At 38.6% G+C, this 26,909-nt stretch overlaps 1 protein-coding gene across 2 annotated transcripts in view; it reads left to right on the top strand.

Moving 5' to 3' along the window:
• Positions 1-26,627, top strand: part of PANK2 (pantothenate kinase 2) — a 30,145-nt gene extending 3,518 nt beyond the window's left edge. For both annotated transcript variants that reach the window (XM_012557471.2, XM_023737516.1), the window contains exons 2-7: positions 11,494-11,846; positions 15,399-15,652; positions 16,679-16,855; positions 20,908-21,031; positions 22,623-22,748; positions 26,144-26,627. In XM_012557471.2, the coding sequence (XP_012412925.1) occupies positions 11,494-11,846; positions 15,399-15,652; positions 16,679-16,855; positions 20,908-21,031; positions 22,623-22,748; positions 26,144-26,194 (1,085 nt within the window). In that variant the 3' untranslated portion in view covers positions 26,195-26,627. The remainder of the gene's footprint in view (positions 1-11,493; positions 11,847-15,398; positions 15,653-16,678; positions 16,856-20,907; positions 21,032-22,622; positions 22,749-26,143) is intronic.
• Positions 26,628-26,909: the final 282 nt, after the last annotated feature.

The raw sequence follows: 26,909 nt of genomic DNA on the forward strand, positions 1-26,909 counted from the left end.
CTAAAAATAATCCAATTATGCAGCAGTGTAAAATGGTACAGTAGGTTATTTTAGGGGTTTCAGTGGGCTGTATGTATGAATCATGCATTTGGATAACATGGTTGTTCAGTGTTGGTGTCCTGCCCTCTGTTTATCTAGGGAGACAAAGCAAAAAGAGATGTATGTTACTAAAAATATTTTGCTTAAACATATGTTAAAAGGAGATAGAAGGAACAGGATAACAGACTGCAAGCTGTTGGGAGAGGCCCTTATCAGGAGTGAAATGAATGGTTATTCTAATTGTTCGTTTAAAAGAGTAATGGTGTTACTGAACTTTATTTGTATACTATATTTTTACACAAATAACGCATGCCATCTGCGTTTGTTTGGTGGCCTTGCCCTCCTCCCTCCTCCCTCCTCCCCCCACAAGGCACCCTCACAAGTGCTGCCACCATGTCAATCCACTTCTACATGTTACTGTGAAAAAATTAGCATGGTGTGCTTAGGAAAATACCGGGGGAGGCTGCCAAGTGGTGAACAAATGCAGAAGGTGCACATTATTTGTGTAAAAATATAGTATATATTTTGTTTGTTCTTTCATATAATATATATAATTTTGTTATTTTTGAGAATACACACGGCAAAACACACCAATTCAACAGTTTCTGCACATACCATTTACTGACACTGATTAAATTCTTCCAGTTGTGTAACCATTCTCACCCTCTTTTCTGAGTTGTTACTCCCCCATTAACATAAATTCGTTGCCCTCTAAGTTTCCTATCTAATCTTCTGAGTTGCTGTTGTCAATTTGATTCCATATAGATAGTTCCTAAAAGAGCAGCATAATGCTCAAGGCAGACATTTTTTATTCCTTAAGTTAAACTATTGTTTGGTTTTAAGAAAACTTCAGGGCTTCTTGGTTTAAGGTTTAAAGATTATCCCATGGCAGTAGTTTCAGGGGTTCATCTGACCTTCCTGGCTCCAGGAAGTCCGTTCTGCATTTCCCCGTTTGTGATCAGGATTCTTCTATGGAATCTTTGATCAAAATGTTCAGTAATGGTAGAGTGGCACTATCTAGTTCTTCTGATCTCATGGCAAAGGAGGCAGTTGGTGGCGCAGTGGTTAAGAACTGCGGCTGCTAGTGCTAACCAAAAGGTCGGCAGTTTGAATCCATCAGCTGCTCCTTAGAAACCCTATGAGGCAGTTGTACTCTGTCCTATAGGGTCACTCTGAGTTGGAATTGACTTGATGGCAGCGGGTTTGGTTTTTTATTGTAGTTCTATTTTAGGTTTTTTGAGGAGCCACCATACTGTTTTCCACAATGACTCTACCATTTTGCATTCCCACCATCAGTGGATAAGGATTCCAATTTCCCCACATCCTCACCATTTGTTGTTTTTTTTTATCTTAGCCATCCTAGTGGGAGTGAAATGGTATCTCATTGTGGTTTTGATTTGCATCTCTCTGATGGATAATGACACTGAGCATCTTTTCATGTGTTTGGTGGACATTTGAATATCCTCTTGTGAAATGTCTTTTCAAGTCCTTCGCCCATTTTATGATTGAGTTATTTGTCTTTTTATTAAGTCTTTGAAGGTTTATACATATTTTGGTTATTAGATTCTTGTCGGCTGTATGGTTTCCGAAGATATTTTCTCTGTTGGAAGCTTGTCTTTTCACTTTTTTGGTAAAGGCTTTTGATGAACAAAAGTTTTTAATTTTTATGAGGTCCCATTTATTTGTTTTGTCTTTTGCGGTTTTTGCTTTTATTATTAATATTAGATAATCCATTGTTGAAAGCTAGGCCTGACAGTGTTGCCCCTGCATTTTCTTCTAAGATTTTGTGGTTTTAATTTGCACATTTATGTCTTTAATCCATTTTGAATTTGTTTTTGTGTATGATGTGAGGCCTGGATCCTGTTTCATTTTTTCTGTGTGTGGAATTTTTCCAGCACCATTTATTGAAGAGACTCTTCTTTCCCCAGCAACTGGACTTAGCACTCTTGTCAAAAATCAGTTGACCATAGATGTGTGGGTTTATTTCTGGACTCAATTTGATTCCATTGGTCTGTGTGCCTGTTGTTACATCAGTACCAGGCTGTTTTGATTACTGTGGTTGTGTAGAATGTTTTAAAATCAGGATGTGTGAGTCTTCCTACTTTGTTCTCTTTCAGCATTGCCTTAGCTATTGGGGGCCTTTTGCCATTCGATATAAAGTTGAGGATTGATTTTTCCATTTCTGTAAGGATGGCTTTTGATCAAAAGTTCTGTGGAAGGATCCTGATCAGAAGGGGGAAAATGAAGAACAGAATTTCAAATTCTCATGGACTTTAGACTTTCTGGAGCCATGGGGGCTGGATGAACACCTGAAACTGTTGCCTTGAGATAATCTTTAAAATTTAAACCAGAAATATTCCGTGAAATCTTGAAACCAAATGATAGTTTAACTTAAGGAGTAATGAATGTCTGCCTTGAACATTATGCTCCTTTAAGAACTATCTATATGAGATCAAAGTGACAACAGCAACTCAAGATTAGATAGGTAACTTAGGGCGCAGTGAGTGAGTTTGTGTTAATGGGGGAGGAATAACTCAGAAAAGGCGGATGAGAACGGTTGCACAACTGGAAGAATGTTATCAGCGTCACTGAATTGTACATGTAGAAACAGTTGTATTGGTGTATGTTTTGCTGTATATATTCTCAACATTAACAAAAGCAACCAAAGGAAAAAAAAAAAGGAAAGAAAGAAAACAGTAGGAGCATAGTTCTACTCTGACACACATGGAGTCACCATTAGTCATAGTCGACTCAATGGCACCTGATTTGGTTTCCCTCAAAAAAAAAAGGCAATGGTGTTCCATAGTCTTAAGTTTGTAACCTAATGAGCATATCTCAGGTTCATAACTCGGGGTGTCCTTAATCTCAGGCACTGTTCTTTTTCGTTTTGTCAGTGAGACAGATACTTGTGTGGGTAACAACTAAGATATGAAAACGTGAAAGCCATCTTGCAGTTTTTTTAGTAGTTTGGTAGGCTTTCTGCTTTTATATCCCAAATGTAGAATTTTGTACTGACTCTACTGGTTTTATAATACATAGTATTATATAAGTAGTCTGTGAGTTAAAACTTACTTCGGGAATAAGACTGATTCTTGTAATGTGAGGCCAGATGTTGCTGCCTTGCCAGCCTAAGGATTTGGGTTTGCAGTACCTTAACCACATGTGGTCTGGTAAAGATGCAATTCAAAATGTTGGAAAATTGAGAACCCTTTTATAGACTGTATTTCCCATTGGAAAGCATTTCAGTTGAGACCTATTACGGGCATTGCGCTACAGGTGGTTTTACATAAATGCTGTGAGGGAGAGTTTAAATTCTTTCTAAAATGTGTACTAAGTATAAATTGTCTAGACTGATTACTTTGGAGGTGTTAGTCTTAATATTAGGAAATATGTGAACAGACTGAAATGCCTGTGAAAATTAATGAAAGGTCTCACTAGTTAGAAGTGATAAACTAAATAGGCGTTCTCCTAGCAGTGAGAAAAGGAGTGTGACGATATAGTAAGAATTCCGTTTTCCATAGTGTTTTAAATAAGAATTGGAATGATTGTCAGTGTTCATAACATTACAGTATTTTGCAGTCTCACAGGTAGTGATAATAATCTATGCCCCTTAGGACAGGCTGAATGTTTAGAAATAATGGAATTATGTGGCCGGAAACAGTTAACCTTAGCCAGCCAAGAACATACATCTAACGGACCTCCCGTACCTCTCAATTCTTGGGTGCTTAAATGTTTTGATAGGTAGTATGGAGAAAAATCCAGAAAGCATTAAAAGACTATAACAAGGATATGAGTAACTATTTTTGCTTAAGGCTCTATTTTTCTGTATGTATTGTTGATCCTCTTTACTTATTTGGAGTATGTGAATTTTATTAAATTGCTTTTTAATTTTATTTTTTATTAGCCAAGAGCATGTATTCTCTGCTCCTAGGTTTGTACAGATAATCGTTAAAAATGTTTTCGGAGTCTGACATTTCGAGTTTGAGTCGGCCTCTACCATTTTTGACTGTGATCTTGGGCAGGTTTTTTAAGCTCTTTGCATTTCAGTTTCCTAAAAGTGGGATGATTATAATACTTACCTTGCATGTTTATTGTAAACATTAAATAAGCTTATGTAGTCAAGTACCTAATACAGTTCATGACTGTTAATAGATGATGGTTTAAAACAGAATAGCCATTTATTAATGTTTCAGTTATTTTTTTCAGCTAATAAAACTGAGGAAGGCTTAATTTGCATTATGCATTACAAAATATTTCATTTGTCTTAGATGTGTCCAAGCCTTTAGATTCCAGTCCTGTTGATGTGACATGTTTTATTTGTAGAGTGAAAACCATTCTTGGGTATTGCATATATTGGAAAGGCTTACAAATGATACCCCCCCCCCCCAAAAAAAAACCAAAACCAAAAACCGAACCCATGCCATTGAGTTGATTCTGACTCATAGCGACCCTATACGACAGAGCAGAACTGCCCCACGGGGTTTCCAAGGAGCGGCTGGTGGATTCTAACTGCCTACTTTTTGGTTAGCAACCATATGCTTAACCATTGTGCCACAGGGTTCCAACAGGTACTAAAATTAGATGTCAACCCTAAGTTCTGGACCTATTTTTTATTCAGAGGATGCGAAAGAAAAATGATGAAATATTTGCAAGTAAGTGTCAGGCTGAAAATACTAAAGAGAATTTTTCAAAATTTAAAAAATTATAAGTAGTACAATAATAATACACAAAAATTTCAAATAATGCAGATAAAGGAAAAATTCCTTTTAATATTCTCTTCCCGAAAATGAATCCGAAAAATGAGCCACTGAAAACCCTATGGAGAATAGTTCAGTTCTGACACATGGGGTCGCCCTGAGTCAATGCAAAGGCCACTGTTGGGGCCTGGTGCTTTTTGGAGGGGAGAATGGAAGAGTGGTAGATCTTTGACTTCTTTTAACAGAATTTCAGTGCTTTTCATTTTGAACCACTTTTTGTACTTGAATTTTTTTCTCTGTACTGCTGTTTAGTATACATTTGAAATTTATTGTTACAAAGTTATATATACTGTTGGCTTATTTAAAAGTCTCTGATTATGTACTCTTTCATGTATTTTTTTTTTAAGAAAAGCTGTATCTTCTCTCCTTTTGTTGATTATACTTACCAGAAATTTGTCTCTTTTAATGGTTTTTTGAATGAACTAGACTTGATTTTATTGATCAACTCTGATGTGGCTTTTTCATGATTATGAGCTCATTTTCATTTACATCTTTTTATCTTTAATAACGTCTGTTTATTTTGAGTCTGTTTTTTTCTGGCATTTTAAATTACATGTGATATTCCCTTTCATTCAGGCTTCCTTGTTTTGGCTGTAAGTTTAATAATTATTAAGGCTGAAAGTTTTTTGGTTTTGAGTAAATTTAGTAAACATTTAATGCTGGAAGTTTCCCTTTGAATACCATCTTGGGTGTAGCCTGTTGGTTTTAATATCTAGTGTTCTCATTGTCATTCATTTTAAAATAAATTTTGTTTTTATTTCTTTAATCTCAGAGTCAATAGATCTGGGTTTTAAAATTTCCAGGTAGATAAATTTATTTCTTTGTGTCTCTTGGATTAATTTCTCATTTTGATGTATTTTGGTGAGTGTAGTTTGTTTTGTTCTTTGGTATTTGAGGTTCTTTAAGGTAGTGCAGTTAATTTTCCTCAATGGTTTATGGGTGTTAGAAAGGAAAGTATTTGTTTTTTGATAGAAAGTTCTGTTTGTGTTTAACAGATACAACTTATTGGCTGCTATATGCAAATCCTTTGTATACCTTTGTGTGTGTGTGTATGTAATTGATCTACATATTTCTGAGACCTGTATCATTCTCACACTGATATGTGAATTTGTCCTTATTTTTTAATATTTTTTGAAGCATGTGTTAGGTGTATAAGGATCATGACTATTATATTTATCAGTTATACTTTCTTGTGCACATGACATACTCCTTTTTTAAAAAATTCTGTTTTGTCTGCTAGTGTTGTATTTGATCTCAACATTTGCCGGTGAAGTAGCATTGTCTGCGTTTATTTGAGCCCCCGAAATTCAAGTATATGTTTGGCAAATCAGTTAAGTAAATGGTATCAGTGATTCTGTCCACCGTTTCAGTGACTTATATAATTGAGAGTGAGTATAGGGATGAAAGTTATGAATCTTATTTCCTTTGCAGATCACTGTTTGGACAGGTGTTTCTCCTAATGTGAGCATAGCCCCTTTTTAAATGTAGTGCTGGTCTTGAAATGTAAGGTATGCATTTCACTGTAACATGGCTTCTGAATGTAAGCCAGCTGCTTCATCCGGTATATTGGTCTTTGTGAGGTGCTTAAGATTTTGACAAGAGTAATTTTGACTGAAAGTCATCTTCATTGTAAAGCATCTAACTTTTTCTTATGATGTGATTACATTGTGGATATTTTACCATTTACTTACTTACAGTTTACGTGTATTGTTTTAGGTGTACTTTTTTATATCGGCATGTAGTTGAATTTCCTTCTTCAGTCTGGAAGAGAAATTTAACCTGCTTGTGGTTACTGATACATTTTTGTGTTTCCTGTCATTTTTTGTTTTGTATTTACTATACTTACTTTTTCTCCTTTTTCCTTTGTTTTTGAACGGATTGATTTTTTCCCAATGGTTTGAAAGTCGTATGTTCTTTTTCTTTTCTCCTGTAAATTTTTGACACATTTAAACGAAACTTCTCTATTATATTTAGGATTAATCAGGGTCTGTATCTTTCTTTCTTTCCCCCAGCAAGACAGAACTGCCACTTGCTTTCACTTCCCTGCCCTTTCTCTTCCCTCTTCGACTTCCTATGTTGAAATCATGTAAGTTTTTTAGTTCCAGATGGCTGATTTTTCTAAAAGTCAGCATGCACTGGTTCTTTTGCTTATCATTGTTTCTTATAGCTCAGATCTTATTCATGGATTCTGTTTTTTAAAAAAAATTATGCTGGAGTGCATCTACTGTTTACTTCAGAGAAGATCTTTGAGTAGCAAACGTTGAGCCCTTTTCATGTGTGAAAATTTCTGTATTTTGCACCCCTGCTCGAAAGCTGGTTTGGCTGGATATAAGTTTCAAAATCTTTTTCCGTGTAACTTGAAACTAGTGCTCCATTGTCTTCCAGCATCTATGTTGCTGTTGAGAAGTCTAATATTTACCTTTATTCGATTCACACATCTTTGTAGGAATTGTGTTTTTCCTCTTTGGAAACTTTTAGGATTTCCTGAAATTTCAATAGGATGTGTCTAAATCTCCCCCTTCTTTCCTAATTGATTCTTTTTAACACTTACTGGTCCTTTCAACTTGATGGTTTGTGCCCCCTGACCTACCAGGAAATTTCTGAACCCACATTAGATAGATGTTGGACTTTCTGGTTCTATGTTCTATATATCTACCTTTCTTTCTTACTTTCTTTTTTTTAACTAATATTTTATTGTGTTTTTAGTGAAAGTTTACACAGCAAATTAGGCTCCCGTTTGACAATTTCTATACAGATCGTTTGGTGACATTGGTTACATTTTTCACAGAGTGTCAACATTCTCTTTAGTTGTGTTCTGGTTGTTCCATTTCCAGTGCTGTAGTTTCCTTGCCTCTTATATTCTCATCTTCCCTTTAGAGTGATTGTTGACCTTTGATCTCATATAGATGGTTTTTACAGAGCATGTACTCATGGGCAGTATCCTTTATTTTGTGTGCCAGTTTGTTGTTTCACTAAAAGGTGACTTCAGGGGATAGTTTTGGTTTAAGGTTTAAAGAATATCTCAGGGTGATAGTCTCAGGAAGTCTTCCAGTCCCAACTGGTCCAGTAAGTCTGGACTTTTCAAGAATTTGAGTTCTATTCCGCATTTTTGTCCGGTTCTATTCAGGTACATGTATTCTGGCCCTGATCAGAACGATCAGTAGTGGTAGCCAGGCACCATCTAGTTCTTCTGATCTCAGGCTGTGGCTTGTGTAGGCTATTAGTCCTGAAGACTAGTTTCGTCTCTGAGACTTAGGTTTCCTTGTTTTCTCTTTTGCTCCTGATGAATAGAGACCAATAGTTGTATCTTAGATGGTTGCTGCAGGCTTTTAAGACCCTAGACGCTACTCACCTCACTAGGATACAGAACATGAACTTTGTGAACTATATCATGCCAATTGACTGAGTTGTCCCATGAAACTAAGGTCCTGTGCCTTCAAACCTAGAAAACCAACCTTGGAAGGTGTTTGAGAAGTGTCTGTAACTGTGTCTTCTGTGAATATATAAGTCTGCACACACATATCTGTATGTACATGTACATATAGATACTTCTGTCTGTGCACACATGTATGCACATGTACCTAACCATACATGTGTATACCTGTATACATATATATGTGACCATACATATTTTTTGGTTATTGTTGGTGTTGTTGCCAAATTATATATGTTATATTCTTTAGCACAAACATCCTTTTTCTCTTGTGTGCTTCTTGGTGGCATCATATACTTTGGTCAAGCTGTGCTCATTCTGTGCTTCTTTTCCCATCACCAAAAATAACAAGTATCTACAATCTGGAGAGTTATTCCCTTTCCTTCCCTGCACCCCCCCTCCCCCGTCCCTGGTAACCAGCAATGAACATTGGTCTCTGTATATATATATCTATTCTTGTCATATGAAAGTGAGATCATACAACATTTGTCCTTATGTGATTGACTTATTTCACTTAGCATTATATCCTCCAGATCCATCCATGTTATAATGTTTCGTGGACTCATCATTGTTCTTTATGGTTGTGTAGTATTCCATTGTATGTTGTATGTATGTACCAGATTTTGCTGATCCTTTCATCCGTTGAAAGGTACTTAGGCTGCTACCATTTTTTCGCTATTATGAATAACGCTGCAGTGAGCACAGGTGTGCATATGTCTGTCGGTGTCCTTTTTATTAGATCTCTAGGGTGTATGCCTAAGAGTGGGATTGCTGGATCCTTATGTGTACTTTCTATTTGGGAGGTTTTTTTTTTTTTTTTAAATTTTGCTTTAAGTGAAAGTTTACAGTTCAAGTCAGTTTCGCATACAAAAATTTATACACATACTGCTATGTGACCCCAGCTGCTCTCCCTATAATGTGACAGCACACTCCTTCCTCCTTTCTGCCCCGGATTTCCTGTGTCCATTCAGCCAGCTCCTGTCCCTTTATGACTTCTCATCTCGCTTCTGGAGAGGAGCTGCCCATTTAGTCTCATGTGTCTACTTGAGCTAAGAAGCATACTCTTCAGGAGTATTTTATGTCCCATAGTCAAGTGTAATCTTTGTCTGAAGAGTTGGCTTCAGGAATGGTTTCAGTTCTGAGCCAAGTTCTGGGGCCGTGTCTTCCGGGGTCCCTCCAGTCTCAGTCAGACCATTAAGTCTGGTCTTTTTACAGGAATTTGAGTTCTGCACCCTACTTTTCTCCTGTTCCATCAGGGACTTTCTGTTGTGTTCATGCAGTCATTGGCGGTAGCCGGGCACCATCTAGTTCTTCTAGTCTCAGGCTGATGAAGTCTCTGGTTTATGTGGCCCTTTCTGTCTCTTGGGCTAATATTTTCCTTGTGTCTTTGGTGTTCTTCATTCTCCTTTACTCCAGGTGGGTTGGGACCACTTACTAGCACTTACTAGCTTTTAAGACCTCTGTTTGGGAGTTTTTGAGAGGCTTTTTTTTTTGGGACATTAGCTTTGTTTTTCACTTTTTCTTCCTGTGCCCATTTTTCTGTTAAATACGTCTGTGGAGTTTTATTTTGGCAATCATTTTTTTTCCTTTTATAAAAGTGTCTTTACTGAGGGTTTTTACATACAGTTTACATACAGTAAATGCCATCTATTTAAAGTGTACAATTTTATATGTTTTGACAGATACATACACTCATGAAATCTCTGCATTCTACCCCCCAACAATCAAGACTTGAGTTACCCCTGAAAGTTTTCTTCTGCCCCTGTGCAGCCTGTCCCTCCCTCCCTGCCCCAGCTTCTGATCAGCTTTCTGTCAGATGCCAAAATGATTAGTTTTCATTTTCTGGAATTTCATGTAAATGACATCATGTAGTATGTAGCCTTTGGTGCAAGACTTCTTTCCTCATCATGTTAGGTGTATAGCTGTAGTTCATTTTGCCTTTTTTAAGTCTTCTGTTTGCTCCTACAGTTCTTGTCTTCAGATGTTTGGGTCCTAATTTTCAAGGTGTTGATTTCTTTTTTGGTGATTCTAGTTTGCAAAATGATTATCTTTATAGTGGCTGCAATTTCTGATTACCTGTCTGTCAGGATGGACTATAGGAGAGAGATGGGATGTGTAGCCAGGTATGGGGTATAAGGGCTCCCCATTACTTCTTGGTAATAGCAGTCACCTGGGTTGGTGCATTCTGATTCAAATACCTGTGCTCACTAAGAATTTGCTTTTATAGAGGTGGAGATGGGGAGTGAGTCAATAGCGGGTAGTGGCTGGCTTGCCCAGTTGTACCACATGACTTGCCTACCAGATGGCCCATGATTGCCCCAAACCTACTCCTGTTTCCCCATGGCAGCCACTCCTATCTACAGCTTGGATGGAGCACCCCTATTCACTCCCCCTACCATTATAGCTGCTCCCAATTTTTATAGCACTCCTCTTTTGAGAGTTCTGGACAGTTACTACGGGGCAGATCTGCTCTGTCCTGTAGGGTAGCTATGAGTCGGAATTGGCACTAGGCAGCAGGTTTGAGTTTTTTCTATTGTTGTTTGGACAGTTACGGCCTCTATCAGTCTAGTTCTGCTGATAGTATCACTTCTTGTTTTTCAGAATTATTTTAGGGAATAATATATCAAATCTATATCTTTAGTCATTTCTAGAATTTAGGGTGGGAGGGGGTCTATGCAGTCCATCTTGATCTAATCTCCTAAAGCAGTTTTTTGGAAAAGATTTTTTGTGAACAGATCTTAAAGTTAATGGAAACCTTTTATTTTTAGGATATCATGTTTTGAGAGCAAAATTGATCATTGGAAATATGTAGGATTGGGAATTTCCATATAGAGATTATGTAGTTTATTTTTTGCCCAGTTCAAGATGTGTTGATGAGCTCTGAAAAGTCTTTGTTAAGCCAGCAGGAAGGATGGAGATTGTCATCTTCTGTTTTTTTTTTCCAGTGTTGAGGTTCATGGTTGGTCAGTTTTATTTAATATTTTATAGTGCAGTGGGGGCTTGTCTATAAGAGGGTTAGGTTGACTCAGTAATTCTGGTATTTTTCTTTTTGATCTTTGTCCTAGTTTTTAAATTAAAAAAATTTTTTTAAAGATATGCTTCCAAGTTGGACAGAATTCATATTTCTTCTCCCATAAGCCTTTTTTGTTTGTAATTATATCCCTTGGAAACCACAGAATCTGAATTAAATACAAATCTAGTAAGTGTAAATTTATAGTTTTTAGAAAAAAGCCATTCTGACTTTTTTTTCCCTTCCCCATTTAGTTTTTCCATGGTTTGGCTTGGATATTGGTGGAACCCTGGTCAAGCTGGTTTATTTTGAACCCAAAGACATCACTGCTGAAGAAGAAGAGGAAGAAGTGGAAAGTCTTAAAAGCATTCGGAAGTACCTGACCTCCAATGTGGCTTATGGGTCCACAGGCATCCGGGACGTACACCTTGAGCTGAAGGACCTGACTCTGTGTGGACGCAAAGGCAATCTGCACTTTATACGCTTTCCCACTCATGACATGCCTGCTTTTATTCAAATGGGCAGAGATAAAAACTTCTCAAGTCTCCACACTGTCTTTTGTGCCACTGGAGGTGGAGCGTACAAATTTGAGCAGGATTTTCTCACAGTATGCATTTTTTAGCTTATATACAATTTATGATAATCTGATTGTTAAAAATAATACCAATAGCAAGATTGGTGAAATCATTTCCATCTCTAATGGAACTTGAATTTTCTTGAATCAAATTAAGATTAGATATAAATAGTGATAATCAGGAGTTAACTATGTAGAGATCATTGTATAGTTTATTTTTTGCCCATTTCAGATGTTTTGATGAGAAGTAGAACCACTAAAAACAGCTTTTTGTTGTTTTATTGTTAAAACTTAAAGTGAGTCTGGGATAAGCAGAGTAAGGAACTGCCTGTTAAGAACAACATCATTAAATCTTGAACAATAAGATTGAACAGTAATTTTAAAACATGAGTCATTCAGGTCATAAAATTGTTTCCAATCTCTTGTCTGTCACATAATTTCTCTTGACCCACTTAGTTGTTTCCTGGCAAGTTCACTAATTAAAAAGAATAAGGAACTCTGGTCAAAAGCGGTGATTTTCAGCCCTCAGGGCTAGTCTGACAGCAGAGCCAACCTCTCTATGAGTGCTTTCTGATGTGTTCTTTGCTGTACACTTGTTAACAGAAGTTTTTAGATCCTGTCTGGCCCCAGATGGGGAGTGCCAGGTGGCACTTGATTTTGTTTTCGTTCAGTGGACACCTCTGAGCAAGGCATTGGGGCTAGGCTCGTTCCTTTGGGAGTAGATACAGGGATGGGTGAGAGGACTTACAAGTGACCTTGAGGCTTCAATACAGATTTAGATTTAAAATGTCTTCATTGACCATGTTTGTAATGTTACCAAATGAGATTAGTTCAAAGGAGAGTCTGTCTTTGTTATTCCACATGTCTTTTTTTCTGTGTGTCATCGTATGGTTTGTGACCTCATCCTCTTTTCTTGTTCTCTCTCCTCTTTCTCTCATAAACAAAGAACCAAAACCAAACCCATTGCCATCAAGTTGATTCCGACCCATAGTGACCCTGTAGGACAGAGTAGAATTGCCCCATAGGGTTTCCAAGGCTGTAAATCTTTACAGAAGCAGACTGATACATCTTTTTCCGTCGGAGTGGCTGGTGGGTTCGAATTGCTGGCCTTTTGGTTAGCACCTGAGTGCTTAACCACTGTCCCACCATAATAATCATACTATAGAATTGAAATATTATCTAACAAGGTTTTATATCCTTTTCTTGAAGTTTTCTTGCTTGTTGGTTTTCAGTGATTTCTTTTTTACCTGTGAGTAAAGGGAGAGGTAGCAGGAGGAAAGGTTTTCCTCCTTTGTGGAAGCCTCATAGTGGACTCTGGATTGTAACTGATAGGTAAGGGAGAAAACCTCTATTTTCAGAACTCTGTAGAAGTCCCCTTTGGAACATATTTGAAAACCATGCTGGCTGTTAGCAGAATTTCAGGCTATGTGGTAATCTGAGACAAGGGTGCAAAGTGGATTTTATACCTTAGGAATGGATTCTTAGGCTGTTGTGGTTTCTCATATTATGCACCAGCTCTAACCTTGAATCCCTGAGTGGTGCAGTGGTTAATGTGCTCAGCAGCTAACCAAAAGTCTGGCAGTTCAAGTCTAGGCCTGTTGATCTACTTCAGAAATACCAGCCATTAAAAACCCTATGGAATACATTTCTATTCTGGCACACTTAGGGTTCCCATGAGTCAGAATCTACTCGATGGCAAACACTACCACCATCTATCCTTGAAAACTGTATGAAAATTAAATTCCTAGCATATCCTTTTTGTGTGTTAGCAGTGACTGATAGTTAATGAACCACCATGAAATATGTTTTAAATATTGAGTTTACCCTGTTCTTTTTAAACGTAAATTAGATTTTCTCACACTATATTGAGTTTGCTTGTTGGTGCTACACTTACTTTATGAGTAACTTAGGTTAGTGAAATTATATATGAATTTGGTCATCTAAATATATCAACCACTCTAAGAGTTATTAGGAAAACAGCACAGCAGGACACCTCAGGATAACAAGAATTATGGGAATGGTAAAAGGAGAAATTGGTTTTCTGACATATAATGGCAAAAAACTACTTGGAAAATGATTTGGCTCAGAAATTGAATTAAAATGTTAGCAATTTGAGAGTCAAGATTCAGGAAGTCAACATTGAATTCATCTTGGCATGGAAGGCAAGGCTAGGTGAAATCAGGACAGTTATGAACACTTAAGGGGGTAGGGTGTGGTCAGTAGAGAGGTAACTTAATATCCCCTCTTTTTCCCCCATTTTTTCAATGACTTAATATTCTTAATTAGGGATGAATTAAATTAATTAAGGATTGAGATGAAGTTACCTATTAACTTTATCATCTCTGCAGTGAATCAGAATAAATTGAGTGTAAGTATAATCATATGGAGTCTGGTGGCACAGTGGTTAAGAGTTTGGCTGCTAACCTAAAGGTTGGCAGTTCAGATCTACCAGCAGCTCCTCGAAAACCCTATAGGGCAGTTCTGCTCTGTTCTGTATGGTTGCTGTGAGTCGGAATTGACGTGATGGCACCAAGTGTAATCATACGGGAATTGAGTTAGACATAAGGGGGAGAACCTACAGGGCTAAACTTGGCCGTAAATAGGTGCTTTAGGGGTTGAGCCATCTTTACACTTACCACTTGTATTGAGTAGATATGTTTATAAGCATTCAAACAGGTTATAAGTTCATAGAGTGAAATGTGGAAGTTCCTTTTACCATCTCTCCAAAGTCACCACCGTTAAGAGTATGTATCTTTTAATACTTTTCTATGCATGACACATATATGCGTATAAACACACGGTTTTAAAAAATTGGCAAATTGGATTGTATTTTATAACATGTTTCTCACCTTTTTTGATTAACACGTCTTAGAGTTTTTCCCACTTTAGTACATAGAGATCCTCTTTATTCTTAATTGTACAGTGTTCCATAATAGGAACAGTACTTTAATCATTCCTTTATTAATTATTTAAATAGAATTAGATGGATAAAAATGGTTTAAATTTTGATCCTGCTAAAATGCCCTCCCTTCCCAAGAGACTGTAAACAGTTTAAATAGCAAAAATTTTATCTTTTAATCAGACACTTCAGCCTTTGGCTTCAAGTTATTAAATGATAAAGTGTAGCGTGTTTTGCTACTGCCCATAGCATTGAAGATAGTCTTTTAGAAGGCAGATGTCAGAGTCCTTGTGGCTCCCACCATATGTCACCGTGTGCTCACCGTCACTTGGATTTCTTAAAGTCTGCTTTCTGATAAGGATGTGACCTCAGCTGGGCACCCACCTCATTTTGCCTAATAGCAGCTGACCAGTTGATAAAAGCTCACTTGTTTTTTTTTTTTTTTTGACACATCTCTCCAGCCGCTGCTGTGGTTTGTATGTAGAGTGTATGTATTTGGGTTTGTGGGAGTAGGAGTCTTGTCAGTCTGTCCTATGGTTGTTATCCCCACATCTGTTCTAGAAAACATGCACAAATAATACACATCCATATGTGCTTTTTTGGTCTGTTTAATGTAGAAGGGTATGCCTTTTTAAATGGAATTTTTATTTGTTAAAATGTCTGAATACATTCTTATTTCATTACAGATAGGTGATCTTCAGCTTCTCAAATGTGATGAACTAGATTGCTTAATAAAAGGGATTTTATATATTGACTCAGTTGGATTCAATGGACGGTCACCGTGCTATTACTTTGAAAATCCTGCTGATTCTGAAAAATGTCAGAAGTTACCGTTTGATTTGAAAAATCCGTACCCTCTGCTTCTGGTGAACATTGGCTCAGGAGTTAGCATCTTAGCAGTATATTCCAAAGATAATTACAAGCGGGTCACAGGTACCAGGTGAGTCTCTTTTATAAAAAAGTCATTGTTTATTCTTAATATAATGGGTTAAAACTTGAATTTTCAGGTATTAATATCTCTTAAACTTAATGTAAAAGGTTTAATTTTTTTCTGGGATTATGCAAACAAATGTTGTTTCTGTTTGAACATTCTTATTTCATGACCTACTTTAACCTCTGATGCTCAAGATTTCATTACCATAGTTATTTCATAAAATATCAGCAGACTCATTGAGCTTATATCCTTGCCCTTAGATAGCTTGTGATATGTGTTTACAGAGTAACTAAAGCTACTAGGTAGTATCTAATGAGGAGAAGGCAAGGCAAAGTCCCCACCTTGAAACTTGTACAGATTTTATATATGTGTACACACATGCAATACATGGTGTGAGATCTAGAAGTTGAGGTGCTGATAAATAGAAAAATGGGGAAGGGTAGTCTGGGAGCAGGAGAAGGTGGAAGGTGAGAATGAATCTGTTTTGGTTCAAGGATCAGAGATCACTAGGAAAAACGAATTGGGGAATGGGATAAACATTTTCAAACGTGGGAGTTAAAAATAAGAGGAATGATTTTAGGGGAGAAAACACATTAATGGAGGGGTTGTGGTAAGGAGAGGAGGCTGATGCACCAGGGTGAGAAGGTGCTTGGATGAGAATGACTCAGTGCATGAGCTTGGAGAGAGTAAGGGAGGAGATGACAGCATGACCCCAGGTGTAATGGGCTGATCACATCCCTGAGGCTCCTCACACACAGCAGACACCTAGACTGCACTGGGCACAAGGGCCAGGAGTCGGGCCCTGCGTTTTGCCACTTTGCTTGTTGGCTCACATAAATATGTATTTGTCTTCAAGCGTCTTGTTACTGTCTTTTCACAGACTTCTTACTGGTGGCAATGGTATGATTTGGTGGGTCTGGGTTGGTATATGAATATGGTTTTGGGCTTCATAAATGTTACCTTCTTATTTCACTGATCGGCCTTTTTTTTTTTTTTTAATGTTATAATACTGCATTTTCATTTTAATCCCAGTCTTGGAGGAGGAACGTTTTTTGGTCTCTGCTGTCTTCTTACTGGCTGTACCACTTTTGAAGAAGCTCTGGAAATGGCATCTCGTGGAGATAGCACTAAAGTGGATAAACTAGTGCGAGACATTTATGGAGGAGACTATGAGAGATTTGGACTGCCAGGCTGGGCTGTGGCTTCGAGGTAAGGGAGTGTGTATGCTCTAGAATTTACAGGAATAAAATATTAAATATTGAGCATATCTCTTTTTTTAATATTTAACAGCTTTATTGAGTTAATTCACATACTATAAAACCCATTGCTGTCAAATTGATTCTGACTCATAGTGAGCCTATAGGACAGGGTAGAACTGCTCCATGGGGTTTCCATGGAGTGGCTGGTGGATTCGAGCTACCAACCTTTTGGTTAGCAGCTGAGCTCTTAACCACTGCATCACCAGGGCTCCATACTATAAGAGTAATCTGTTTAAGCAGGGCTTTGAACCAGTTCATTCTGGTTCGAAGTCCTGCTAAGAATTTGCATTTCCACCCGGATACACTGAATCAGAATCTACAGTTTAATAACGTCCCCAGGTGATTCTGATGTATAATAAATTTTGAGAACCACTGCTCTACTAGTGGTTCTCAGAATTGGTCCCTAACGAGCAGCATTAGAATTGCCTGGGAACTTGTTAGGCAGTTCTCAGCAGGGGTTTGAACCAGAACGAACCGGCTACAGCCCTGGTTTAAAGTGTACAATTTAGTGGTTTCTAGTATATTTATTTAATATTCTTCGATGGCACCTAACAACAACAGTATATTTATGGAGTCCCTGGGTGGTGCACATGGTTAGTGTGCTCGGCTGCTAACCGAAAGGGTGGCTCAGGTCTACCCTCTCGTGCCTGAGTGATCTACTTCTGAAAAATCAGCTATTGAAAACCCTGTGGAGTACAGGGTTTACACGTAGGGTCTCCATGAGTTGGAATCAACTCGATGGCAGCTGGTAGTATATTTTCAGAATTATTCAACCATCACCATAATCCAATTTCAGAGGGTTTTCATCATCCCAGAAAGAAACCTGTACCCCTTAGCTGTCACTGCCCATTTCCCTCACCCTTAGTCCCTGGCAAACACTAACCTACTTTCCGTCTGTAGATTTGCCTGTTCTGATAAATGGTATCATACAATATGTGGTCCCTTTGTGACTGGCTTCTTTCACTTAGCATAATGTTCTCAAGGTTCATTCAGGTTGTAACATGAATCAGTACTTTATTCCTTTTTATTGCCGAATAATATTCCATTGGGTGGATGCGCCACATTTTATTTATCCATTTATCAAGCTGATGGACATTTGAGTTGTCTCTACTTTTTGGTTATTATGAATACTGTTATGAATGTTCACATACAGCTCTTTATGTTGACGTATGTTTTCATTTCTCATAACTCTGCTTAACCTTTTGTGGAACTGACAGACTGTTTTCCAAGGTGGCTATACCATTTCATAATCCCACCGGCAATGTATAAGTGTTTCAATTTCTCCACATCCTTGTCAACACTTGTTATTGTTGGTCTTTTTAGTATTAGCCATCTTAATGGGCGTGAAGTGGTATCTCATGGTAATTTTGATTTTCACTTCCCTGTAGGGTCACTGTGAGTCAGAATTGACTTGATGGCAACGGGTATTCAGGATTAATGACTAATGAGAAGGAACCGTGGTGGCGCAGTGTTTAAAGTCCTTGGCTGCTAACTGAAGTTTGACAGTTCAAACCCACCAGCTGCTCCACAGGAGAAAGATGTGGCAGTCTGCTCCCATAAAGATTATAGCCTTGGAAACCCAATGGGGGCAGTTCTACTCTGTTCTATAGGGTTACTATGAGTTGGAATCAATTTGATAGCATTGGATTAATGACTAATGAAAATGAGCATCTTTTAATGTGCTTGTGGCCATTTGTATATCTTCTTTGGAGGAATGCCTGTTCAGATCCTTTGCTCTTTTTTTTAACTGGATTATTTGTCTTTTTTTATTGAGTTGTAAGAATTCTTTACATGTTCTGGATACAAGTCCCTTACCAGATACAAAAATTTGCAAATATTTTCTCTGATTTCTGTTGGTTTTCTTTTCACTTACTTGATAATGTCCTTTGATGCACAGAACTATTTAATTTTGATGAAGTCCATTTATCTAGCTTCTTTTGTTGCTTGTGCTTTTGGTGTTGTATATAAGAAATCATTGCCTAACCCAGGATCACAAAGATTGACTTCTGTGTTTTATTCTGAGTTTTATAGTTTTAGCTCTTACATTTAGGTCTATGAGCCATTTGGAGTTAATTTTTGTGTATGGTATGAGATAGTGGTCCAAATTCATTCTTTCAAGCGTGTGGATATATAGTTGTCCCAGCACCATTTGTTAAAAAGACTGTTTTCCCCCCATTGAATTGTCTTCGACCCTTTTTTGAAAATCAGTTGACCACGAAATGTGTGGGTTTATTTCTGGATTCTGAATTCTATTCCATTGATCTATATGTCTGTTCTTATGCCAGGACCACACTGTCCCGATTACTGTAGCTTTGTAGTATGTTTTGAAATTGAAAAGTATGATTCCTCCAACTTTTTTCTTTTTCAAGATTGTTTTGACTATTCTGGTTCTCTTGCGTTTCCATATAAACTTTAGGATCAGCTTGTCAATGTTTGCAAAACAGGCAGCTGGAATTTTGATAGGGATTGTGTTGAATCTGTAAGTAATTTGGAGAGTATTGTTGTCTTAACAATATTAAGTTTTTTGATCCAGGAAGATGGATGTCTTTCCATTTATTTAGATCCTTACTTTCTTTGAACAGTTTTGTCATTTTCAGTGTACAGTGTTGGATTTCTTTTGTTAAATATATTCTTAACCATTTTATTCTCATTGATGCTATTGCAAATGGACTTGTTTTTTTAAATTTCATTTTGGATTGCTCATTGCTGGTATATAGAAACACAATTGATTTTTTTTTTTTTTTTGAGGGAAGTCTGATGGGCATCTTGGAAGTATTGACACAGCATTTGTGCCTTTCTAATTTGAGAGTTAGAAAGATTCGTGAATTGATTGTAGTCCTAGCTCTGCCACTAGCCAGCTGTGTGATCCTAGGAACGTCAATGAACCTCTCTAAACTTTGGTTTCCTTATCTTTGCAGGGGATGGTGGAGAGAATTGGAATGGCCAATGGCTTGTAAATACAGTTTATTTTTGTATATATATTGGAGCACATGGTTTTTAATAATAGAAAAGACACTTAATGTATACGTGTTTGTTTACTAATTTTAAGCACTTAGTAAATGCTGCGAGGAGCCCTGGTGGCACAGTGGTTAAGCCCTTGACTGCTAACCGAAGGTTTGGCGATTTGAACCCACCAGCTGCTCTGTGGGAAAAAAGACCTGGCAGTCTGCTCCTGTAAAGATTATAGGCTAGCAAACCCTGTAGGGTAGTTGTACTGTGTCCTGTAGGGTAGTTGTACTTTGTCCTGTAGGGTAGTTGTACTCTGTCCTGTAGGGTAGTTGTACTGTGTCCTGTAGGGTAGTTGTACTCTGTCCTGTAGGGTGGTTGTACTGTGTCCTGTAGGGTTGCTGTGAGTTAGAATTGGCTTGATGCCACACAACAGTAGCAGTAAGTGCTGTAGATTTCATTTTCCGTTTGCAGCTTTCACTCATTTATGATAACTTCCTTGTTTGATTGGTTTTGAGTTTGTGTTGCTGGTTATGGTTGTTATTAATGTAGGAATTCTGCTGGCAAGTACTTGACGTATTTTACTTTACATGGAATTCTGAAACTTTTTAAGTAGCTCACCCTGGGACTCAGCTGTCCATGCTTTGCTTTGCTCTGATAAAGCAATTTACCAGATGTGAATGTGACCCCCTGAGTGGAACAGCTGTGTAGTTGGGGATGAATTAAAGCTGTCCTCTTGGAACTGTCCCTGGTTCCATGGGGAGCCGTGGTGCCTTATAGTGGGATCTGCTACCGAACATGTGAATTTCTGGTACCAAAGCTAGACTTCAGTAGCAACCACAGGGAAAGCCGTCTGCTTATTCAGAACACTTGCGGGCATTACTTGAAGCTGCATTTCTCTTTGAGCAGATGCTGTATTGTTTTGTCATAAAAAATTTGAAGATCTGAACAATGTTGTGTAGAAGTCAGTTTTGTCCTAGTAAAGTAACATTCAAGTTCTCTTGGGCTATGTTGCCTTTGCTTTAGCAATGAGGAATCTTCTTTTTTCCTCCACAGCTTTGGAAACATGATGAGCAAGGAGAAGCGAGAGGCTGTCAGTAAAGAGGACCTTGCCAGAGCAACTTTGATCACCATCACCAACAACATTGGCTCAATAGCACGAATGTGTGCCCTTAATGAAGTAAGGGGACATGGATTTCTTTGGTTGCTCTGAGGAAAATGCAGAACTTGCTAAGTGGGCCCCACTTTGTGTGTCATGTCTGTCTTTTCAGAACGGTGCCTAAATGTTCTACTGGGTAGAGTTTGTTTCAATGCAAAGTTAAAAGTCTTTAAATGAGATTAACCTTAATTGCCTTTTTCTTTCTTCCTGAAGATGAACAGTGCTACTATCTAGAAGTAAAATTGTATGTTTTGAGGAAAAAGTAGAGGAAGGTAGCCAGTATCCCAGATGATGGGACCTGTTGGGTGGTGATGATGGGTAATGATGCTGAATCTAGACTCATGCTCATCGTTGAGCTCTGGAGTCTCTGGGATGGAATCCAGAGGAAGTCATTGAAGCTGGGAGAAGACTGAGCGGGCAGAGGAGTGCCCACCCTGGCTCCACCTCCAGCTCTGCAGAGCTGCATCTTTGTGCTTTCAGCTTCTTTACAGTGCTGCCTTGTAGCATTCAGGTCAAGCAGCATTGTACAGGGCTATGAAAGAACCAAGAATGGGCTGCCCTTGGGGAAGGAGGACCTAGAATCCAGTTGGTACAGCTTTATAGCTTATCCCTATTTATAAATTCTCATTTAAAATTAATTATTCTTTTAAATAGATAACATAGGTATGTGGCTTAAAGAAAAGAAACCTTTTACAGAAGGGATTGTCTCATTTTTAATTAAAAAGATGTATCAGCATCAAACAATGAAAAACATGTTTTCATTCAAATATCTGAGCACTACTTTTACCTTTATTGCATGTTCCCTTTCCCATGCTTATGTATTTTAATGTTTTAGTTGGTACCTGCCATTTTATGTTTTTACTTAACATACAAATTTCATGGCTCTGTTTCATGATGGAGTTCTTTTACATCACGTCATTCACCTAGTGCTAGGCATTTGGCTGCTTGCCTATGCTAACTCCGTAGTAAGCAATCTTAAGCATGAAGCTGTTCTTTGGTGGAAATTTTATTTTTGATATATTCTTTTGTTCTTGATAAGAATATGACTGTGTTTATGAATCTTGATGTGTAGTGCCATAATGCTTTGCAGAAGGGCTGTGCTGGTTTAGATCATCTTCAGCAATGGATGAATGGAAGTTTTACCAGTGTGTTGAGAGTAGAATGTCAGTTTTTTGCCAACTTAATAGTCTAAAATTTTGCTTTCTTTGATCACTAGTGAGGTTGATTTTTTTTCCCTACCTGTTATGTTTCTTAAGGAGCTCTGGCGGCGCACTGGTTAAGCACTCAGCTGCTAACCAAAAGGTTGGTGGTTTGAACCCACCAGCCGCTCTGCAGGAGAAAGATGTGGCAGTCTGCTACTATAAAGGATTACAGACTTGGAAACCCTATGGGGCAGTTTTACTCTGTCCTATAGGGTCACTGTGAGTCAGAATTGACTTGATGGTAGTGGGTTTGGTTTATTATGTTTCTTATATAATTTGCCTAATCATGCCATTTTCCTTCTTTTGAATTGGGGTCTCTCAATTGTTTTTACTAATCAGTATAAAACTTTGTTTAACAGTAGTTATGGTTTGTCATATTTAATACAAATGCCTTTTTTTGATGTGCCCAGAACATTAACCAGGTGGTATTTGTTGGAAATTTCTTGAGAATTAATACGATCGCCATGCGACTTTTGGCATATGCTTTGGATTACTGGTCCAAGGGGCAGTTGAAAGCACTTTTTTCAGAACACGAGGTAAGTTGACTTATTTCTTGCTATGTGTTATGTTACACAGGGCATGTAGTTCATGCTGCATTGAAGGAGAGGTGAAGTGGGCTGCAGTACTTCATTTTTATTTTTCTAATTGTATGATATGGGGTTTAACTTTGATTGTAATGTTCAAAAGCTATTTTTTTTTTTTTATTGTACTTTAGATGAAGGTTTACAGAACAAACTAGCTTCTCATTAAACAGTTAGTACACATACTGTTTTATGACATTGGTTAACAACCCCATGACATGTTCTCGACCTTGGGTTCCCTATTACCAGCTTTCCTGTCCCCTCCTGCCTTCTAATCCTTGCCCCTGGGCTGGTGTGCCCCATTAGTCTCGTTTTGTTTCATGGGCCTGTCTAATCTTTGGCTGAAGGGTGAACCTCAGGAGTGACTTCATTACTGAGCTAAAAGGGTGTCCGGAGGGCATACTCTCGGGGTTTCTCCAGTCTCTGTCAGGCCCGTAAGTCTGGTCTTTTTTTGTGAGTTAGAATTTTGTTTGACATTTTTTTCCAGCTCTGTCTGGGAGCCTCTGTTGTGATCTCTGTCAGAGCAGTCGGTGGTAGCTGGGCACCATCTAGTACTGGATTCAGTCTGGTGGAGGCTGTGGTAGTTGTGGTCCATTAGTCCTTTGGACTATTCTTTCCCTTGTATCTTTAGTTTTCTTCATTCTCCCTTGTTCCTGAAGGTGTGAGACCAGTGGAGTATCTCAGATGGCTGCTCACAGGCTTTTAAGACCCTAGATCCTACTCACCAAAGTAGAATGTAGAACATTTTCTTTTATAAACTACGTTATGCCAGTTGAGCTAGGTGTTCTCCGCGACCATGGTCCCCACAGCCCTCAGCCAAGCAGTTCGGTCCCTCAGGGAGTTTGGATGTGTCTGTGGAGCTTCCTTATACAAGTTGTGCTGGCTTCCCCAGTATTGTGTACTGTCTTACCCTTCGCTAGCATAATCTTTCTTCTAAAAAATTTTATTTTGTTGTTGTTGAGAATACACACAGCAAAACATACACCAATCAGCAGTTTCTACATGTACAGTTCAGTGACACTGATTACATTCTTCGGGTTGTGCCACCATTCTCACCCTCCTTTTCTGAGTTGTTCCTTCCCCATTAACATAAACCCAGTGACCCCTAAGGTTCCTGTCTAATCTTTGGAGTTGCTGTTGTCAGTTTGCATAGTCTTTCTGTAATACACAGCTTGCTTTTTTCGATCTTTGACCTATTTTATTTTGCTTTATATTAGAATAAAAAGAAACCCCATTTAATCTCATTTTGAATATAGTTGTTATAACTTAGTGGAATTTTCTTCCTGTTGATTTCCACCTCTTGTTGAACCTTTTCCTAGCAGAACATGGAGATTAGTTTCTTAGATTAACTTCCCTTTTTTCACTTATATCTTCATATCATAATAGCTATAAACCCTTTCTGAAATTATGTGTTTACAGTTTTTCTTCTTGCCCACTAGCTTCATTTTCTCCTCTGGTTCGCATTGCTTGTCCATTTATTTTTTATTTCCATTGGCATTCAGGCCTCTGACTCTAGTGTTGATCTCTGCATTTATGGAACTTGGATCATTTTAGGCTCTTCGAGTCTTGGAATTTTCTCCTGTGCTTACACTGAAGTCAGCTTAACATTGTTGTGAAAGCTTTGTATGAATTCTTCTCAAGCCTTTCTTCCATTCTTTACTGTTCTCATCTTAACAGTAGCTTATAGTATCCTATCTTTTACTTGATAAATAGGTTCTAGGTCTTCAGTGGAATTCAAAACTTAACTTCTTCTCTCTTTTTTTTTTTATTGTAAAAGAAAGCACAGATACAGAAAACCACATAAACAAAATACATAGCTAAATATAAAATGAACAGCCTTGAGCTGTATGCTCCAGCTATGATTGGGCATTTTGGAACATTGCAGGGTCTTGGTCAGCTGTGTCACTCCTGCACTCTCTGGCCTCCTGTCATAACACAGATTGGTGTGGCCACGAAATAGTGGCAGTCAGGGCAGGCTTCAGCCTCTTGTTCGGCCATGTTTCTTGGGGAAGTTTTTCTTGAAAGACAGACTAAACCCAAAAAACCAAACCCGTTGCCGTTGAGTCGATTCCGAATCATAGTGACTCTATAGGACAGAGTAGAACTGTCCCATAGGGTTTCCAAGGAGTGGCTGGTGGATCCGAACTGCCGACATTTTGGTTAGCAGCCGAGCTCTTTAACCACTGCACTACCAGGGCTAATACATTTATGATATTTAAGAGACTTTTAGTACAGTCTTCTAAATCCACAGGCAAGTCTCTCAGGGTCTTCCCACAGTCTTTCTCAGTCCTTTTCTTAGTACTTTTCTCAGTCCTTTTCTTAGTACTTTCATACTGCAGCTCATGCTTTGGAAACCTTGTATTCTTTTCTGATTCATGCTGGCATTGTTTTTGTATCATTGTTGCCTTTGTCTTGTTTTCTTTAAATTTAATCTTTTTTTTTGTTTTTGGTTTATCTGTCTTGGTTGTATCTGACCTCAGTGACTTCTGGAGATGGTATGGCATTTGTCCTCCAGCTGCTGCTTCTCTGTCTCATGCCTGTGCCCTCCCTTCAGGAGCTTCTGTTGTTTCTCAGGCCTCCCCTTTGGCCTGCGCCCTCCCCGCCACATCATCCTTGCCTCTGCTGCCTGCCTCTGTGCCATTGCTGCCCTGGCCTCCACCCCGCTCCAGAGCCAAACATCCAGTTACCAGCTGGGAGCAGCTGCTTGGCTGCCTTGGGCACCCTAAACCTTCCACATTCTCTATGGAACACAACCTCCTTCTTCGCATCTCTTGCTCCTGTGTCCTTGTTCTCGGGGTGGGTGGTGTCACCAGATGCTTGGGAAGTACCTAAACCTCTCTCCTTCTGTCATCTCGCTCTTCAGGTGAGTCTTGAATTCACTCTACCCCTAACCCAGTCAGGCCCTCACCCTCTGTGACCTGTGCCTGTTGGCTTCATTGGACTTCATGCCCAATCTCACGTTCATTCCTTAGTTATCTGGAAATGTTCCAGGTCTCTGCTGGTTCTTATGTCCTCATTCCCAAGACACAGCCCGGGTACCATCTTTTTCCAGAGGTAAAAGGGCTGTTGCTGGCCTCTTAGCACCTGTAGCTCCCGTTGTTTCCCTGTGTGGGCTCTGGCTTTTCGCTTATCAAGTGGTCTGACATGCCCAGAATGTTGAGTGTCTTGTATATCCAACCCCCTTTCCCATTCTGGGAGCTCCTTGTACCTCCCTGCTTCCAGTCTGGCCTTGTGGGAGCTCAGGAATTAGGCATTGTTGGCTTTAACACTTGTAATCGTATAGTAATGTAAATAAATCTGAGGAAAATTGCTCTTATTTTTGTTTTTGTTTTGTTGTTTTTTTTTTCCAGGGTTATTTTGGAGCAGTTGGAGCACTCCTCGAGCTATTGAAGATACCTTGATCATTACCTGGGATGGGATTCCTGGAACCTTCCATAATGGGATCTGTGGACTTTCGTTTTTTAAAAGACATTCAGTTTTATGATTGTGTACTACCTGAATCAAAGCAAGAAAGGACAAGTGTATTTTTCTAAGTTGTCAAGATAAATCCTTAAAAATTCAGTATAAACTAGTAACCACTAAGGATATATTGAAAAAAAAAAAAGTGGAAGCAGTGAGGATTTGCTGATGTAGGTTTCCCTTCAGTATGACACGGTTAAATCTGCTGTGTAATTTCTCATCTCAGCAGCACTCACTGGAGACACCAGGCAAGAGCTCTTCTGTGTTCAGCTGACTGTGGTTTTGTGTCCTGTTTGAACTTGCTAAATGTATGGCAAGCTACCATGTGTTGTATGTAGTCTAATCACAATTTTGTCAGTATGGCCTTGGAGATCATTTGTGTATTACTCTGGTTTGCGTTCAGTCTTTGTGTGAAAGTATTGAAAAATGTGTTTTATTCCAAGGTTCTGCAGATTTAAATGGTCAGGTTATCTGTACCTGAAACTGGACAAGCAATATTTGGAAGGGCAGTTCCAGCTTACATTACATTGTAAATCCCGGGAAGGGTCTGTTTGGAAAGACAAGACTTCTCCCCTGGGCAGAAACGGGGGAGGAGTGCTACTGACCTCATGTATAAGAGCAACTAGTAGAAAAAGCACAGTCTGGAAGACTGAGACT

Source organism: Trichechus manatus, unplaced genomic scaffold, assembly GCF_000243295.1.
Source record: "Trichechus manatus latirostris isolate Lorelei unplaced genomic scaffold, TriManLat1.0 scaffold00104, whole genome shotgun sequence".
NCBI classification, from domain to species: domain Eukaryota; kingdom Metazoa; phylum Chordata; class Mammalia; order Sirenia; family Trichechidae; genus Trichechus; species Trichechus manatus.